At 39.4% G+C, this 17,278-nt stretch overlaps 1 protein-coding gene across 7 annotated transcripts in view; it reads right to left on the bottom strand.

The window, feature by feature from the left end:
- Positions 1–17,278, bottom strand: part of GABRB2 (gamma-aminobutyric acid type A receptor subunit beta2) — a 103,010-nt gene that overhangs the window by 11,077 nt on the left and 74,655 nt on the right. For 5 of the 7 annotated variants that reach the window (XM_081184748.1, XM_081184750.1, XM_081184752.1 and 2 more), the window contains exons 7-10: positions 12,377–12,514; positions 10,605–10,757; positions 7,747–7,991; positions 1,078–1,188 (exon numbers count right to left, since the gene is read on the bottom strand). In XM_081184748.1, the coding sequence (XP_081040874.1) occupies positions 1,078–1,188; positions 7,747–7,991; positions 10,605–10,757; positions 12,377–12,514 (647 nt within the window). The remainder of the gene's footprint in view (positions 1–1,077; positions 1,189–7,746; positions 7,992–10,604; positions 10,758–12,376; positions 12,515–17,278) is intronic. The other 2 variants (XM_081184753.1, XM_081184754.1) reach the window with 1 other exon arrangement.

Here is a 17,278-nt window from a genome sequence, read left to right as displayed (position 1 = left end):
AACGCTGCTTAGTAAAACTCCTTCATTCTCATGTAAATACTGTTGCTTACTAGGTTGTTATAAATTACTACTGCTGTTATTACTGTTGCATCTTCATATAAGAGCATGCAAGGTGCATCAAACAGGTTAGAGCAGTAGCAAGAGATAAGAGATCCCAAAAGAGGAAACAAGGGAAGCTCAGAATGTTAAATCTCAGACAGGCATAAGCCCCAAAGAAGCTATCCAGAAAAAATTTGCAGTGCTAAGAAGTTATTGATAAATGATTTACATACTCTGCATGGAAAATGAAGAGAAAAAAAATATTGCTCACTGAAGGAAACAGAGTTGCAACAATACCTGGAACAAAGCAAATCCAAGATGGTATGATATCCAAGCAGTGTGAAAAGTTTTATGGATTAAGATTTCATGTTGGCTTCAAGTATGAATATATATATATATATATATATATATATATATATATATATATATATATGGAAGAACAAATGGAAGAACAAAGCTCAACCTCAGTATATTGGGAAATAGATTACACAAAACAAGTAACTGCTTACACACACACATATATACACATACACAGAGAGTCTCATACAAATAAAAGACAAACTGAAATGCATCCAAAAATAAACTTTTCAACTTTCAGGCACTCCTCAATGAATCTGTGAAAAACTAAGGAAGACTAAAATAATCTAGAAGGAGCCATAGTTCCCACTAAAATGAGGAATAAGTTAAAATCGTGACTTCATACTAGAACCTTAGCAGTCAACTCCATAATAATAAAACAAATGGAGTATATTCACAAAGGGCTAGATCAACATGGCTTAAAGCTAAACCTACTAAATTAATTCATAAATTGTCATTGCAACATAGATTATTTATATAAAAATTCTTTTGTTGCTTTTCTACTAAAAGAATTCAAAGTGACTTACAATGTAATGGATGATGAGAAAACAGTGGATATTTTATCTGGGTTTTAGTAAAGCATTTCATACAGCACTATACAATATCTTATGGTTAGAAAGCCAACATAAGATGTCTTGGACAATTAGTACAATCAAATGGATCAAAAACTGGCTATCTAACCGTATTAAGAGAGTAATCGTAACTGGCAGTCCATCTAGATGGGGAGAGATTTCCAGTGGGATCCAGGGATCGCAATTCGGTCCCATTTTGTTTTATATCTTTATAAAAGATCTGGAAGACAAAGTAGAGAATATGCTAAATAAGTCTTTTGGCTTCTACTAATTAGGGAATGGTGAGCAGAGCTAGAACTAACATAGTAGTTGTAAAATAACTCTAAATACTTCTTTGAAATTGGATGATAGATTTACAGACCATATTCTAAATTAAATGTGAGACAGAAGATAACAGAACACACCGGAGCTTCACAGAAGAAAACAATAGTTGGCTTTGCTAGTCATGCCTGTGTCAAATATCCAAAATGATTTGAGCTTTTTGGACTCAAATACATCATATATCTCTTAAAAAGCCAAAGACATTGTCACATGGAATGGCAGAAGAGGAAACGATCTCACATGGAGGTAAATTATAAGAGCTAAGTGGATAGAGAGCTTGATGAAAGTAAAGAGAATAAGGAATAACATGACAGTCAACTGCAGGAGATTCAGTCAGAAGTCGAGGTGTAAGTGCAATTAAAGCCATTAAAACCAATTGATCTGACAAAACAAGCATTATGGTAGTCTTGACACTATCTTCCCAGGCTGAATGTGCGGTGTCAGCACTGAACAAATTACACATTTAGAACATAATAGAAAGGGAATTCATGAAAAATCAATGGAAGAGGGGCTTCAATGGAACTGAAGCAGCTTTGGACCAAGATTTAATGTGTAAAATATAATATAATTGATCTATGAATGCATGTTTTCTTGGTAAATGGCTGTGAAATCACCATATGGGCAAACCCTTATGTTTCTTTTGCTAGCAAAACTGAATTAAAGGAAGAATTGAGATGCAGAGTCAAATATATAAACACAAAGTTCACATACTTATAGCATGGATACCCAAAAAGGAGATACTTGGTAAGAACAGAATGTGAATGTGAAACAGAACAAACAGATTTCACAGTATATTTGATTCATGGGCAAACCTTTGAGCCCTAAACCCCACCCTGGAATGCTAAAAACCTGACAATGACTGCTCCACGCTTAAAACGGGGGGTGCCCTTTGCGTGGACGCGCGCAGCCCCTAGATCTGGAGCGGCTCCAACAGCATAGGCTTGGTTTGCCTTCCCTCAAGTGGGATACCTGGAGGTCTCCGCCTACCTCAGTCAGTTGTCCAATCCCACCTGGGGGAAGCGTTGCCAAGGAGACCAGGCCAGGTAGGGGAGGGATTACCTGCCCACACAATAGAGGGAGGATCTTACCTGGGAGTCCTCACTTGGCTCCAGAGCTTCTCCCACCCTACCCACCCTCAGTTAATGTCTTATTTGCAGGTTAACTTTTCTTCACAGGTTTTGCAGGCTAACTTTTCTTCACAGGTATGCGGGCGCTGCTACGTTAAGGTCGCTGTTAAAGGGCCAGAAAGGAATTTCCCTGCATTGGCAGGTTTCGCCTTTCCTGTAGCAAAACGTCACAACTTTGGCGGTATCAGGCCTTGGGCGGAATCCTTTAGTCCATCTTCCTCTTTGCGGCGGCGATACCATGGTTCCCCGTTAAAGGGGTTTCTGAAGGGAGGCTTTGATCGTACGCCGGAAGGTCGCCATTGCTCTCCCCTGCGGCGGCGGCATAACGGGGCGGCTATCTCTGCTTGAACATATGTTCTCCAGAGCCAGCCCATCACCCCCCCCACACACTGGATAACCCTGATGCTCCCTAGGTCCCCGGCTGGGGACTGGGGAGGGAGAACGCCCAATGCCTGAGCCAAGGTCTACCCACATTTGAAAGTTAATGAAGTTGTGGCCAATTTAATTCCATAGCACGTTGTCATGAGTCGTTATTTCACATGACGGGGGGGGGGACCGCGCGGGATCTGGGGACTCCGCCTGTCCACGCAATGGCACTTGGGTAAACATCAAGCAGCTGCATTCAGGACAATAGACAAGAAGCAGAAAGGTGTTACCACTAAGCATGTCTGAGGGTTGTCAATTACTAGGACAGGAGCAGCAGGACACATTCTATTAGATTTTGCTTCTGTGCTGGCAATCATTATGTTGAGTAGATTGCTTTCTGTTTTTTGTACGGAGCTGGAACGTTAGGGACTGACTGTGGTTATAAAAATTAAATAACAAAAATATTTTGGGAGACACTGTTGAGAGGATCCACAGCATCAATTCAGATAGGCTTATCTGGAATGGTATTAGGCCAAAACTTGACTGTTTTTGCAATTTATTCTGTGTCAAGTTAAAGGCTTCTTGTCTGCCTGTGCATTTGGTCTGCTTTTTTAGCCGTTGTCTTTTAGATTTTATCAGTTTAATGGGTTATAATTTACTTCTGGTATTTTCTTGGTGTTATTATTATACAGCACCCTGGGATTCATTGGTATGGAAGGTGAATTAGAAACATTAACAATAAAGTAATCAATAAAACCTGAGACTGATACCCTTCTTTATAATTTTTAAGAGCTCGAGAAACACCCCTTTGGCATGCACAGTTCTTTTCCTCTCCTATTTGATTTCCTCTTCCTTTTCCTTTGTCTATAGCTTCCATTCCAACCATGGTTACACTTGAAACTGAGATTTGAAACCATAAATCAGGCATTCTAGCTGCAGCCCCATCCCCATGGCTGTTGCCCTATTTGTGATGGCAGTGGGGAAGTCTCCTGTACTCATGGAGGCTTCTGAGCATTTTAAAAACCCACAAAACGAGGGTTCCAAAACATGAAGGAACCTCCACAGATACAGGTCTCCCTGATGCGGACAGCCATTGAGGAACATTTAGAGGATGACGATGAGGAGGATGAACAGGCAGAACTAGTATGCTTGTGGACATTGTTCCCTCCTCACACATTGACTTAAGCCCTATACACTAGAGTGCCGTTTACAGTACTGAAAAGAGAAGGGTTGGGAGAATTCAGGCCAGATGGAGAAGACAGATCAGGTGGGCCCGTCAGGATTTAGGGAAATTTATACTTGCACCAAGCTACACACAAAGGTTGTTGAAAGAATAAATGAAGCTATGCTGCTGTTGTTTCCAAGAAGGGTTTTCTGAAGAGTGAGAATTGTGACCTCTTAGAAAATAAGAAATGTTGCAAGTTACCTTTTATGAAACATCAGACAACTGATAGCACCACAAAAACTGATGCTTTGATTTAAAAAATTACAACAGTTTTGTCATGCCCTATGATACACTGGAGGAACACTTGGTTGTATCTAAAATGTTGGTTCATCTCTGGAGATAAAGTTCTGAAACCATTTTCCTTTGGCACCTGAAACTTCACACTGACTTCCATGGGCTTCTGGAAGCAGTGACAAATAGGCGTCGATGTTAAAAGATCCTCAGTGGCTCCCAGTTTGTTTACAGGCTCAATTCAAAATACTGGTCTTGGTCATTACAGCCCTAAGCCTGATACCTGTATATTTCAGTTCCACCTTCTACAACGGTAACTAAACAATTGGTTCAGATCTTCCCTAGAAGCCCTCCTCTGAGTGCCCCTGCAAGAGGCCAATGAAGAGATGGCCTTCTCTGTCACAGCACTCAAATTGTGGAACTGCTGCCCTACATATGCTCATTTCACACCGTCCATGTTTTATTTTGTGTGGTCTGCTCTGTGTTCTTGAACCTTGACAGCTCTATTCTCTTTTTAGACATCATCTTCTGTTATTATTTATTTATGCTTCTATCTTCATTGGATATCTTGTTGTACTATCATTCACCCCAAGTCTAATTTACAAAAGGTAGAAATATATTAAATAAGCAAGTAAGGAATATCCATCAGCCACAGTCTAAAAGGAGACAGTCTAGGCACAGAGAAAGGAACCATGTATGGAAATGGAGTCCCTTCCCTCTTCTTTGGAAAGCTGATACATATAGAGTATCAATGAGAAAACCTTTGTATAGAGCAAACCTTTGCATGAAAATGTAATATGTGAAATGGCTCTATGAGTGAATGGCTTCCACATTTCCCCAAATAAAACTTGAAATTATAATTTTGGCAGCAAATATTTAATATCCAAAAATTAATCATTTTTTGCCAATCGTTTTTATTGATTTTCCAATTTTAACCCAATTACACAAATTAATTCCAAATTAATACAATTTTGTTTAAGAGGTTTCCCACAATCTATTCTTGATGCTTCTTTATGATCTAATACTGCTGCATTTCATATTCTTATTTACTTCTACCACAGTCCATATTACAAATTATCACATAGTCAACAGCTGCACTCTTAATGATTTCTATTCATTTTATTATATTATTTAACTTTCAAAAAACTTCAAGTGAGGAACAACATATTTTCTTTTCTTTTTCAACCTGCATGCGCCCAAACGTAATTCTTAGCCCACCTTTTATTCATTGGTTTTCTTTGTAAGCACCCCCCCTTCAGGCATTTTTGGCATGTTTTATTATTTGAAATGTTGAAAAAAAGATTTAGAAAACAGACATGTACATGCCAATACAGTTTTGTGTGTGTATGTGTTATATAAACTGTTTTTGAGCACCACTATGAAAAGATAAGGCTATTGTGATGGTTGCTTCCTGTTTTTATGCAGTTTACCTCTGTTTATTTGCAACTAGAAGTCAAGCAAAATTACCATAGTACCATTATTGTAACAAGCTGCAGGTAGGGAACAGGGAAATGAAGAGTTGTATCCAACAAAGTACCCCCATTCACAATAATTTCTGCTTGCACAACAGACCTCTCCCTTCTTCTTCTCTCCCTGTGCTCCCCCTTCCCAATCTGCTTGGGAGAGTTGAGGGAAATCCCAAAACAGATTTGGAAGCATGCACAGGCAGAGAAGAGCGAGGGGACATTCCACTACATGAGGGGAAGTCTTTGCATAAAAGGGAAAAAAACCCCAGAAACATACCAAAACGTCTAGCCCAGAACCATGTGAATCCAACAGTTATTAACTCTTTCTCCCTCAGTTTTCACACATTGGAGAAAATACGACATGGAATTTGGATTTTTTTTAAAAAAACAAACATAAATACACGATTTCCTATGAAATATTTCAAGTTTTACATCTATGCAATTTTACAAATAAATCCATGTCATAGTTGCTGAAATGATGCTTTTGCTGACATTATAAAAATGCAAGTATACTTATATTGATTCTGTATTCTCTGTCAAGTTTGTACCCCCTTTTGGTTCTGTTACAGAGTATCACACAGCTTTCAAGCACGTCGTAGTTTAGCCATCATTTTGGATTGTTCCTCTGAGGAACAGCTGGAAAACTCATGAATTTTTTAAAGTCTTCAAACCTTCTGCCTGACAGATGACAGCAAAGCCTATAGTGAATACAATCCATCTTGTAAATCAAGCTTCAGAAAGAGGAAAATGCCACTAAGTGACAGTGTATCTAAAGCCCAAGGCATTCAAGGGCTTTCCAGATGATTTTGGGGTTGTTGTTTTTTGCATAATAAATAAGTGTACAGCTGTGACAATTGGTTGCTCAGGATCCAGGCATCTATGGATCTTCTTCCAATGTAGGAATATTGCATTTTTTACCACTGCACAGCACCATGTTAAATGGGAAAAAGTTATTTTCTTCAGCTGCTACACTCTTGTGTTAGACTTTTAACAAGCTAGAGAATTCATGCTATGTAAAACCATGGGGAGGGGGGGTCTGTTTAGAAGAATGATCAGCGACACTTTCTATAAAGAATTTGCAACACCAATTCTTATAAGCTTGTGACACTTTTGATGTGTTTAATGCTTTTAGTAGTGCTGTGCATCTTATTAGACTGTTTTACTATTAAAATGCCAATTTATTGTGACATTTATTGAATGTTTATTGCTATTGTATTTTACTGTCAACCGCCCACTTTACAAAACAACAGCAGCAAATAAATATTTGCTGGGGGTGAGGATGGGACACAAGCACATCAAAATTTGAAAATAGAAAAAAGCTAATACTAACAAAGTTGTCTATACATTAATGCCCCCACCATCTCATGAAACTTTCGCATTGCTTTGATTATTTTTAAAAAAGCCATCACAGCCATGCACTATTTCTTTCTTTTGGGTGGATATAAAATCTTTTGTAAAGATCCACTAATGGATGTGGAGAAGTCTATTTTTGCTGATTTCCCTTCTCTTCTTCAGCCCCTAGAAAATATGCTCAGTGGCGTGGGGGTTCTAGAGCAGTTTGGAAAGTGTCATGGGCAACTGTAAAGGTAGGAGGCAAAAACTGCCCCTTCTGTGAGCAAAGGCCTCCTCTAGATCAAATACTCTTCTATAAAAGCACTTTTGCAGTCTGTGTGTATATGTCCAGAGCGCAGACACACAAATTTATTTTTTCCATGGCATATGAACTATCTTATCTCTTCCACAATGCTACATCTTCATCCATTATTAGAAGTATCATATTATGAACATTGGCTTGGGGTTAGTTCAAGCTTATTTAATAAGACTATAAGGTGTTTTGTTTTGTTTTGTTTTGTTTTGCTTTGCTTAGTTTTTTTAAAAATCATCTGGAAAGGCTGTATAGTGAAAGCCAAGACGGCCCATAAAATTCCTACTGGACTTGTGCAGCAGAAGAACCAAATGTAAAAAAAAAGCTCTGTTTGGAAGAAAATGAATTGTCTAATGCTGTAACTATAAGAGGCTAATCATGTTCCATTGGAACTTACCTTATTGACATCCATTCGTAATTTCTCATTGTTAGCACTGGCAGCTTTTTCGGCTGCTTTCTTCTGGCGTTGTGGTCCCCTGCCAAAGAAGATGTAGTTGACTAATGCATACTCCAGTAGGGCCATGAACACGAAGACAAAGCATCCCATCAGATACATGTCAATGGCTTTCACGTAGGGGATTTTGGGCAGAGTTTCTCTGAGATGAGTGTTGATGGTTGTCATTGTCAGCACCGTGGTGATTCCTGGGGGGAAGTATCAAAAAATTCAAAATAGAGTGCGTGTATCGATATAGATAGATATAGATATATAGATAAAAATATTAGGGGGAGCTGGAGTTCACTCTAGAGTAGCACTAGAAGAAATATTTTCCATACTAGCTTCTTTTTGGTTTTTGGGTAGTGATGCTTATTACAGTAATGAACAAAAAAACCATTAAATGCTATGAATTCTCAAAGTCAACACCATGGAAATCTTTCCACTTGTGTATTGCACAGGTTATAAAATGTACCTTTTTCTTCAGTGTGCTGGTTTTACTTAATATTTTTTGTACATGTTGCCTTCTGGTTTGAATTCTCAGAAAAATCTTGCTTGAAGACCTTGTGCAATATACATTAGCGTGAATCAAGGGAACAGTAGAGAATGCATTCAACCTTCCTTTAGGTAATGTTTCTTCTTAAGAGCTATGGAAACTTGAAGAGGCTTAAGTTTAAATTTGCATTAGAGTTGGATCCTTAGCTGGAATGCAAGGTTCAGCAAACTCAAAAGGCTTGCTAATGTAAACTAATTTTAAAAGACCAGCTTTATTAGTTTGTAGAAGCAAAATAATAATAATAATAAGAATAATAAATACTACTACTACTACTAGATTTATACCCTGCTGGGTTTCTCCAGGCACTCTGGGCAGCTTCCAACCAAATATTAAAAACAAAGCAACATTTGTTGTAGCTGCTCATTTATTGATTTACTGCGCCAGGAGGTTAAAAAGAATTGTTTGCATTATTAGTTTTGTAGGAATGGCAACACAAAAACTCTTTCAATCTCTGATTTGTGTATAACTGTTGGGTGAATGAATCACAAGTTGAAAGAAAGTAAACTAACCATGACAAAGCCAGTGTCTCATGAGCTGTTCCTATTCTGCCTTGGGACACAATCTAGAGTCATCATTCACAGACCCACATAAAAGCAAAGTGACTTGTCAATTTTTCTGTCAGGGACAAGAGGGTTTGAACTAGGAATTGTGGGGTCTAGGTTTGGGACCTAAGCTGAACTGTAGACTGTGCAGGTTCTCAGGCTTCAGAGCTTTCTTCAGGCACAAAAGGACTCTGCGACATCAAGTCTTGTGACTGGTGAAGCCTGATACAAATCCTAGAAGCAATGCCTTTTACTGCTGTATGGTCAGAGATGTAGAACCTATTTGCTACTCTTCAAGCCCAGACCTGGGGTTCGGTGCAGTTGCACTCAGCTCTGGACAGCCTTGGCAAATGTCAAGACAAGTCAACAAGGGCATGTGACTGAAGGCAGTTGAATTCCTTGTCTGCATTGCCTGGAGTTTTTACCCCAATGTAGCCAGAGGCAATACTACGGTGTAAATAAGTCCATGGTAACAGGTATTATCAGGATTCAGCCCGGTAAACTATTTTACTTGTGGGATTTGAAATGCTCATTAAGAGAAGAAGCCATACTCCTGCAAAGTAGAATCCTATTTCAACCTTACCCAAATTTTACCTAAGAAGACAATACTACATGTTGAGATAGGAGTGTAGTAAAAGATACAAAGTGACACCATTGGTTCATTAGCTCGGTACTTCTCTATAATGATGGGCATAGAGGCTTTCCAGAGTTCAGGCAGGATCTTTCCCAGCCCTGTGAAACAAGAACCTAGAGACTGAACTTGGGGTCTTCTGCATGCAAAATATGATTTCTGTCCAGCTTTGAACCCTCCCCAGAGTCTGAGGAATTACCAGCAAGGTAAGAATATTTTGTAATTTTTAGATTAAATATAATGCAAGAAAAGTAGCTAAGGTTGCAAAACTCTATGGTCCCTGAAAAGGTGACCTAAGCCATATGGTCTTTTGGATCTCCCTGATAAGAGAGGTCTGCTCTCTCAGGGTAAGATCTAGATTTATAAGCCTCTCTGTGAGACAATGGAGATGTCTGCAGCTAGTGCTCCTCCAACCAAATTAGAAAGGGGTGGAAAAACCTGTGCCCCACTCTTTCCACATGAATTGGCAGGGCATAGGTTCTTCTAATTTTATTTCTCCTCACTTCCCACCTCATATAGGTTTGCTCCATTAAGTAAACAGTGGATTGCAATAAATTGCAATGACTTTAAGCTGATTCAGAGAAGAAATTGTTTTAGCTGGGCTATGATGACTCAAATTCTGAATCTTAAATGTAAATTTAATAGGTAGTAGCACACAACAATGCTGAACACAGCACAAAACATCACACAATCTGGCTGAGCTGAAGCACTTGTATTTACTTTGATTTACTCAAATTATCTCTAAATATTTCATCCAAACTGGTTCAAAAGAAAGCTTTTCAGTGCTTAAATATATGTAAACCTGACCAGCCTCCAAAATTAGTACAGGAAGCACATTCAATGGGCAAGAGCCAAAGTAACATTAGTGCAAGAAGAGCTGCTGCAGCACAGGTGAGCTTTGTTGTGTGATGGATATCACAAGTGGAAGTAGCGTAACAGCATAAAAAGTAAATGATAGAGTTAAGCTGTGCAACAATTCCACCATTCTAAGTCACCCATTGGATTTGGCTGTTATGTTAGGAATGGAGCTTCTGTTATGGGTGGCTGGCACAACAGGATAGCACTCTATATATGCTGAGCAAAAAGTGCTTACCTAAAGCCACTCTGGCAGCTGAAGCATCATAATTGATCCAGAATGAAACCCAAGAGAGAATAGTGATCAGAATGGAAGGCATATAGGTCTGAAGTATGAAGTAGCCAATATTTCTCTTGAGTTTGAAACTGAGTGACAGCCTTGGATAGGAACCTAGAACAGAATTTATGTTTAGAAGGTCAAGTTTCAGTTCTGTAGCCCTGCAAACACATTGTTAACGTTTATAACCCGCAGACTTTTATTGTAATTCAACACCCATAAGGCAAAAATAAAATTTATTATTAAACAAACAAAATGCCAGTTTCTTTAATCTGTGCCTAAACAAAGATGTCAAAGGTTCACTGCTCCTTTGCTAACAGGTGTGTATACACCGAAACCATTAAGCTTTGCAGAAGCTCAGCATCCAATACTGCATTTTGACCTTCTCTACCTTGCTATGGTCACTTTGAAATCACCTGAAGTGCTAGGCTCAGAAACTGGTTCATATACTCATAGCCACAAAATTCAGGTAAGCAGAGTAGTATTCATACTGTACTAGCTGTCATATCAATCAAACATAACAAGTTGTCATGTTGGGTATTTATGGCATGATTTTGCTCCTTCATCATTATCTTCCTGGCAGGTGATGCCAGAACATGTAAAAACTCAAAATAGCCCCTGTGTAACCAAATAAGCGAACAGTGGAATAGACCGGGCTGGGAAAAGGGAAATGAAAGGGGATGAGAAGTAAAAACACCAGAAACAGAGCAATATTTAAAACTGTTTAGGCTCCGAGGTTTGTTTAGGCCTCCCACACAAACCTCCTGTGTGATGAGCAAAATTCTGATCCTTATACTTTCAAACCACTGATCTCTGCTCCCAAGAAAAATCAAACTGGGACAACTGTTCTGCCCAAATCCATGAAATGCAAAAGTGGTATTTGCAATCAGACTTGATTAGCAGTCCGGACAGTTATATCCTGTTCTCTTGAGGGTTGCTTGTTAGTTAACCCCCCCCAAAAAAACAGCTCCACTGAACTAGGATTGGAAGTCTGTGTAGCAGAAGCAGGAGTTGCACACCCTGTTTCACTATCTGAGGAATGTACTGCCCCCACCGAAGCCTCGCTTATCGGGCTTGCACAACAGCTTCCAGCAAGATCTCACGAGAGTTGCATGAGATCTTGCTGGAAGCTGTGACTGCTTCTCCTCACTTCCATAGTGGTGGTGGCACGGGCACCACCCCATGGGATTCCACCATCCAAGGCAGCTGCCTCAGTCCGCCTCATGGGCAGGCTGGCCCTGAAAAAAAAAGGGGGGGGGGTTAGTATCAAATTATGATTCCATATGGTGCCATCAGGCATAAGAAAAGGGCATCCATATATTTTAATAATGAAAGTGTATGGGAAAAGTAGCTTGCTGCAGAAAATAGAAAATAGTTTATTCGTTCAGGTCGATTAAGGTTGATACCCTTTTAAAACAACGACAACCCACATTGGCTGAATACAAAAGTATTTATTATATGTACACCACAGTCCTATATATGTTTGTTTATGTACTGTGTTCAATGGGACTAACTTCTAGGCAAGCATGCATAGGACAGCAGGTTTAGTGCACCTGACACGGCACAGTTATTTTAATGAAGAATAAATTGTATTGGTTTGCCTATTCAGTGCTCATTTGTTTATTCTGTATACGATCCATGCAGTTAGTCATTATGTACTATCCAAAACAACTGATGAGAAGCTTTTCAGCAAGCAGATAGATGCATTTCCTTTGTGGCACCCCTTCACAAACCTGTCGAGAAAGCAACTTTCTTGGTGATAAGTTCATAGTCCACAATGGAGAATTGCGGCAGTTCAATCTTTCTCACTCCTGTAACTGCATTATCACCCCCACGCCAGTAAAATTCAATATCATCTGTTGTGTAGCCATCTGTAAATAAAAAAGGAGGAAAGCTTTAGGACATGGAACACTTGCAGTAGCACATCTGCTGCAAGAATAATCCAGTCATTTTACTTCGGTTTATTCTTATTCGAGATAAATATTTACAAAGTTCAAATACATTGAGCACTTCTGCTATGCATACTTTGTACATTTCAACTGGCCTTGATTTAATCTGGGACAAGTGAAACAGAAGCCACTTAGGAACAGGAATCAGAAACAGCTTGGTAAGAATAGAGAAAGGGACTTTTTTGTTATGGTACCTTGAGAGCAGCTAGAAGACTGTCTATCCTCACCCCATACCACCTCACACTTTTGTTGTTTTCACTTGATATATTGTTTTGTTGTTTTAAAAACTTATGAAGGAGTGGGAAAATGGGTTAAAAATCCTGAGACAAATAAATAAGAGAAATAACTACTACTTTATAGCCTAAACTGATGAGCTTAGCCTAGTAGCTGACAGATTCAGATTTTTGACAGAGGAATCCAGAAGTACCAGGTGAAAGACAGATTTAACAAAAATGAAATCTTCATTTCTATTTTGCGCTAATTTAATCCTCTTATACCCAGTTTGTACAACCATAGCAGCTGTTTAGAGCTTTGATTATTATATACATATCTAATAATCATCTCCTTTTTTAAAAAAAAAACACTCTTAAAAGTTAAAACTCCTTTTTTCAAACAAGTATCACATTTCTTTCAATGTGCTTAGAAAGAATGTCAGGGAGTAATCATGGAAAGTGAGGAAGATTTACGGCAGGGCTGTTGGGCTGCAAATGAGATATTTCTTCTCATTCCTCCGAGGCTGCACTTGCTTCTTCAAGTCTGCCTTTCCAGTACTTACAGCATGTGCTAAACAGACTTTTCTGAGTCAGAGCTCATGACTGCTGGGTGTGTGGCGACCAGGAACACCGCACCAGCTCAACGATCATGCTAAACTGCCTCTCACCATTACTGGACTGCAACCCCCTGCAGCCAAAGTGCCTGAATGGAAAAGGAATGTCACTTGTGCAGCTTGTTGATGACACCAGCAAAGAAACTGTGGGACTGATGCAGGAAATGACAAGCGGCAATTGAGAGAAAAATCAAAGGCTTGGCAGAGGAGTATCAACGTGATCCTCCAGTTTTAGATATACAGATCTGACTCTGATTCCTCTTATCTGATTCATGAGTTCTGTAGCCTGCAGACCCAACAGGGGTCTATTTAGCCATTTAAGGATGCTATTTAGCTAAAAATGAAGAATTTAAATTAGTTATGCTCAAGTGCAGTTTAAGTTCCACCGCAATCCAATGAATATACTTTGGGAAATAATCAAAGACATATTGATTTCCTAGAAATAGACTCTTGTGATTCGTAGTAAGCAAGCAAATAAAACAGACTAGAAACAGAGCCCCCCTTTCTTTCCCCCACTGCACTCCCAAAATCTGCCCTGATGGGTCCACAAACCCCACCCCCCATAGAGTTTGAAAGTGTGTGGGGAGATGCAGGGTAGAGGAGGGCAGGGGGAGGAAATGAAGGTGAATTCTTGTGTGAGTGGAATCTCGCACACAGATAGCTTTGGATACAGTGCTAATAACTATTTACAGGCACTTCTGAGCCATTTACAGCACAATCCTATCCATGTCTGCTCAGAGGTAAACCCCACTGAATCCAGTAAACTTAATCTCTGGTGAACGGGTAGAGAACTGCAGCCTTAATTGCTTTTACTTCCCTCATTGCTATCACAGACTTAATTCTATACCGAAGCCTGAGAAATATTTCATACTTCAAAAATTTATGTTTTCATGCTCTTATGCAGCTATTAGCATCTCTGGAAACATTTTTCATTTTTTTAAAAAAAGAAGAAGTTATTTTGGTAGCATGAAAAATGGAGCTTAAATCAGGGGTAAACATGATGATGTCCTTGAACTTTATTTCCACTATTGTTCCTTGTTGCCTGCAGCATTCACTCTTTGCTTTCGCTGGAAAAAGCGGACACCAACATGCTGTTTCCTACTGAGTTAACCATATGATTGCTTCTCAAAGGCAGCTGGAAGCACTGATTAGTGACATCATTCTTTCATTCTGTTTCCATCAAAGGTGAGCACAGACCACATGTTTAATATTTCTTTCTGTTTCCTGTTTAAAATCTCCAAACAATTTTTGTTTGCATCCTGCAGAGCTTTTTGACTATATCTCCAATATATATTTGTGTAACCTTGTTATCATGGTGCAATCTACGTGGCTGACCACAGATGGCACACTACAGTAGAATGACAATTACGAGAACATGACAGTAAAGACTAAGCCTGGGGCGGAGGAGGTAGTGAGGGCAGAGGAAGAAAGGTGACCCGTTGAGGAGGCAGAGGTGATGTGTGAGGCAGAGCACAAGAAGAAGGAAGAAGGACTGGGGGGGGGGCAGCTTCAAAACACACCACAGGCGTCAACATGCTGCTAAAAGGAAGGTGAAAAGAAGGTGCATTGAAATTCCAACTTCAAGAGTTCAAAGCATGATGTCAGTTGTTGAATTTGAACTGCAAGGCAGATCCTGATAAGGATCCAGCCCACAGAACCAAAACAGTGCCCCACTTCTGGCCTAAGGTGGGGAGGAGGGCAGTGGGAGAGGTGCAAGTGGGAGCAGGGGGGTTTGCAGGGGGAGAAAGCATGGCCACAGGTCCTGCAAGTTATAGAAGAACATACAGAAAAAATGCATCAAATACAAATATAATCCTAAATACATTTATACAGAATCTAGCTTCACTGATATCGGTGAAAATGGTTTCAATCTGAGGAAATGTTTGACTGAAGATTGAGTTGGCAATTCAATGTCCAACTTCTTTTATTAGGCCATACATAAACACATGCACACAACCACAGTAGTTTTATCAAGGCATCAGTTCTCTCTTATCGATAATGAACTGGATTTCCCCATTGCCACCCAACAGAGGTCTGAATAAGAACTGTTTTAATACACAGGCTGCAGAATTTTCATCTGAACAAAATTCAGTGAATGAATCATTCATTTCTTAAGGATTAACTGGGTCATTATATTTAATCCTTCTCTAAACTGGTGGACATGTGTTCCGCTTGACTGTAACATTTTCACTGGATTTGTGTCATATTATGTTTACTTTCTTCTTAAAGACTGAAAGACTGAAAAACTAATGTGCTGTAGAAAACCAACTCTATTGCATTTCAAGATCCATTACCTGATTTTTCTGTACTTTCAGATACACAAATATATATACTGTTTTAATGTACATGCTGAGAACAGTAAGGAAGCACCACCACCGGGGACAAGTGCATAACTTCTAGTGCATGTGTGATCCAATTGTATGAAGGAGATAAATACAACAGTTCTAGCCTAAAATTAGACACAGCCCAATAATTGGTGATGGTGTCATGATTAGACCTCTGAATCTTCCAATATCCTAATTTCTTGAAACATGTGGATCCCCAAATTTTAATATATCCCCGAGAAAGCATCTGCAAAGGGTATTTAACAAGTCTTATTTCTGAAACATTCACATCTCAGGGCAGCACTAAATTTATTTAGGAATGTTTTGTCATAGGGACAGGCACTCTGTGAGAGAAGGACACCCTCAAATGCTCTCTAGTGTTAATCTGGATTCGATATGGGTATGTCCTTACTAGGCTCTGCTCTTTTGTAATATCATTGTACCTATGAATATAAGTCCCTCATCTGGTAAATGTGGCCCGTACCGCATGGAAAATATTATCTCTGAGAAATAATTAAAAATAATTAAAAAAGCATACACTTGTAAACCAAAAATGATCAAAATTTGCAAAATTAATTCAACATACAGAATAACAGTTACAGATGGGTAGCCGTGTTGGTCTGCCATAGTCAAAATAAAAAAATTCCTTCCTGTAGCACCTTAAAGACCAACTAAGTTAGTTCTTGGTATGAGCTTTCGTGTGCATGCACACTTCTTCAGATACACTGTGCTACAGGAAGGAATTTTTTTATTTTGAATACAGAATAACAGATTTTGATGCGAAAATAAAAAGTTTAGAAACATATTGTTTCTGTTCGAGTGCTTAAAAAATCATTAGTATGGAAAGGTGGGGTTGGAAACCCTTAATTTTTGTGATGTAGGCCCTCTCCCCCAACAGCTACAGTCCTTAGCAAGGTGAAATGGGATTATGGCTTAGATACAATTGGCGAGAGTCATGTGGTAGGATTTCTTTAAGGGCACCCCTAACCATTTCTCCATAATCCCCGCAGCCCTCCCCAATTTAATAAATAATAAATTAGACCAGGCATAGGCAAACTTGGTCCTCCAGATATTTTGGGACTACAACTCCCACCATCCCTGATCACTGGTTCTGTTAGCTAGGGATGATGGGAGTTGTAGTCCCAAAACATCTGGAGGGCCGAGTTTGCCTGTGCCTGGATTAGACAAATTAATGGAGGCTATCAGTGGCTACTAGTCTTCATAGCCATATGCTGCTTCCAGAATCAGATGCACCCAGCCTCTGAACACAGTTGCTGGGGATGGGGAATAACAGCAAGAGGCTACTATTCCTACATGCTGTTGCTGTGAGCTGCCCATAAGCATCTGGTTAGCCACTGTGAGAAAGGGGTTGGGCTAGATTCGCCTTTAATCTGATCCAGCAGAGCTCTTCATGTATTCTTATGATTCGACAACGTACACATACTTCTGTACTTCCTGGGATTATCTGGTGTTTTGGAACAGAAAGATTTGATATTTATATATTACTCATTTTTCTGAAAGGCTTACCACTGACAC

Source organism: Podarcis bocagei (genome assembly GCF_964188305.1).
Source record: "Podarcis bocagei genome assembly, chromosome: 2".
Lineage (NCBI taxonomy): Eukaryota > Metazoa > Chordata > Lepidosauria > Squamata > Lacertidae > Podarcis > Podarcis bocagei.
This window is presented reverse-complemented; position numbering and strand designations above follow the sequence as displayed.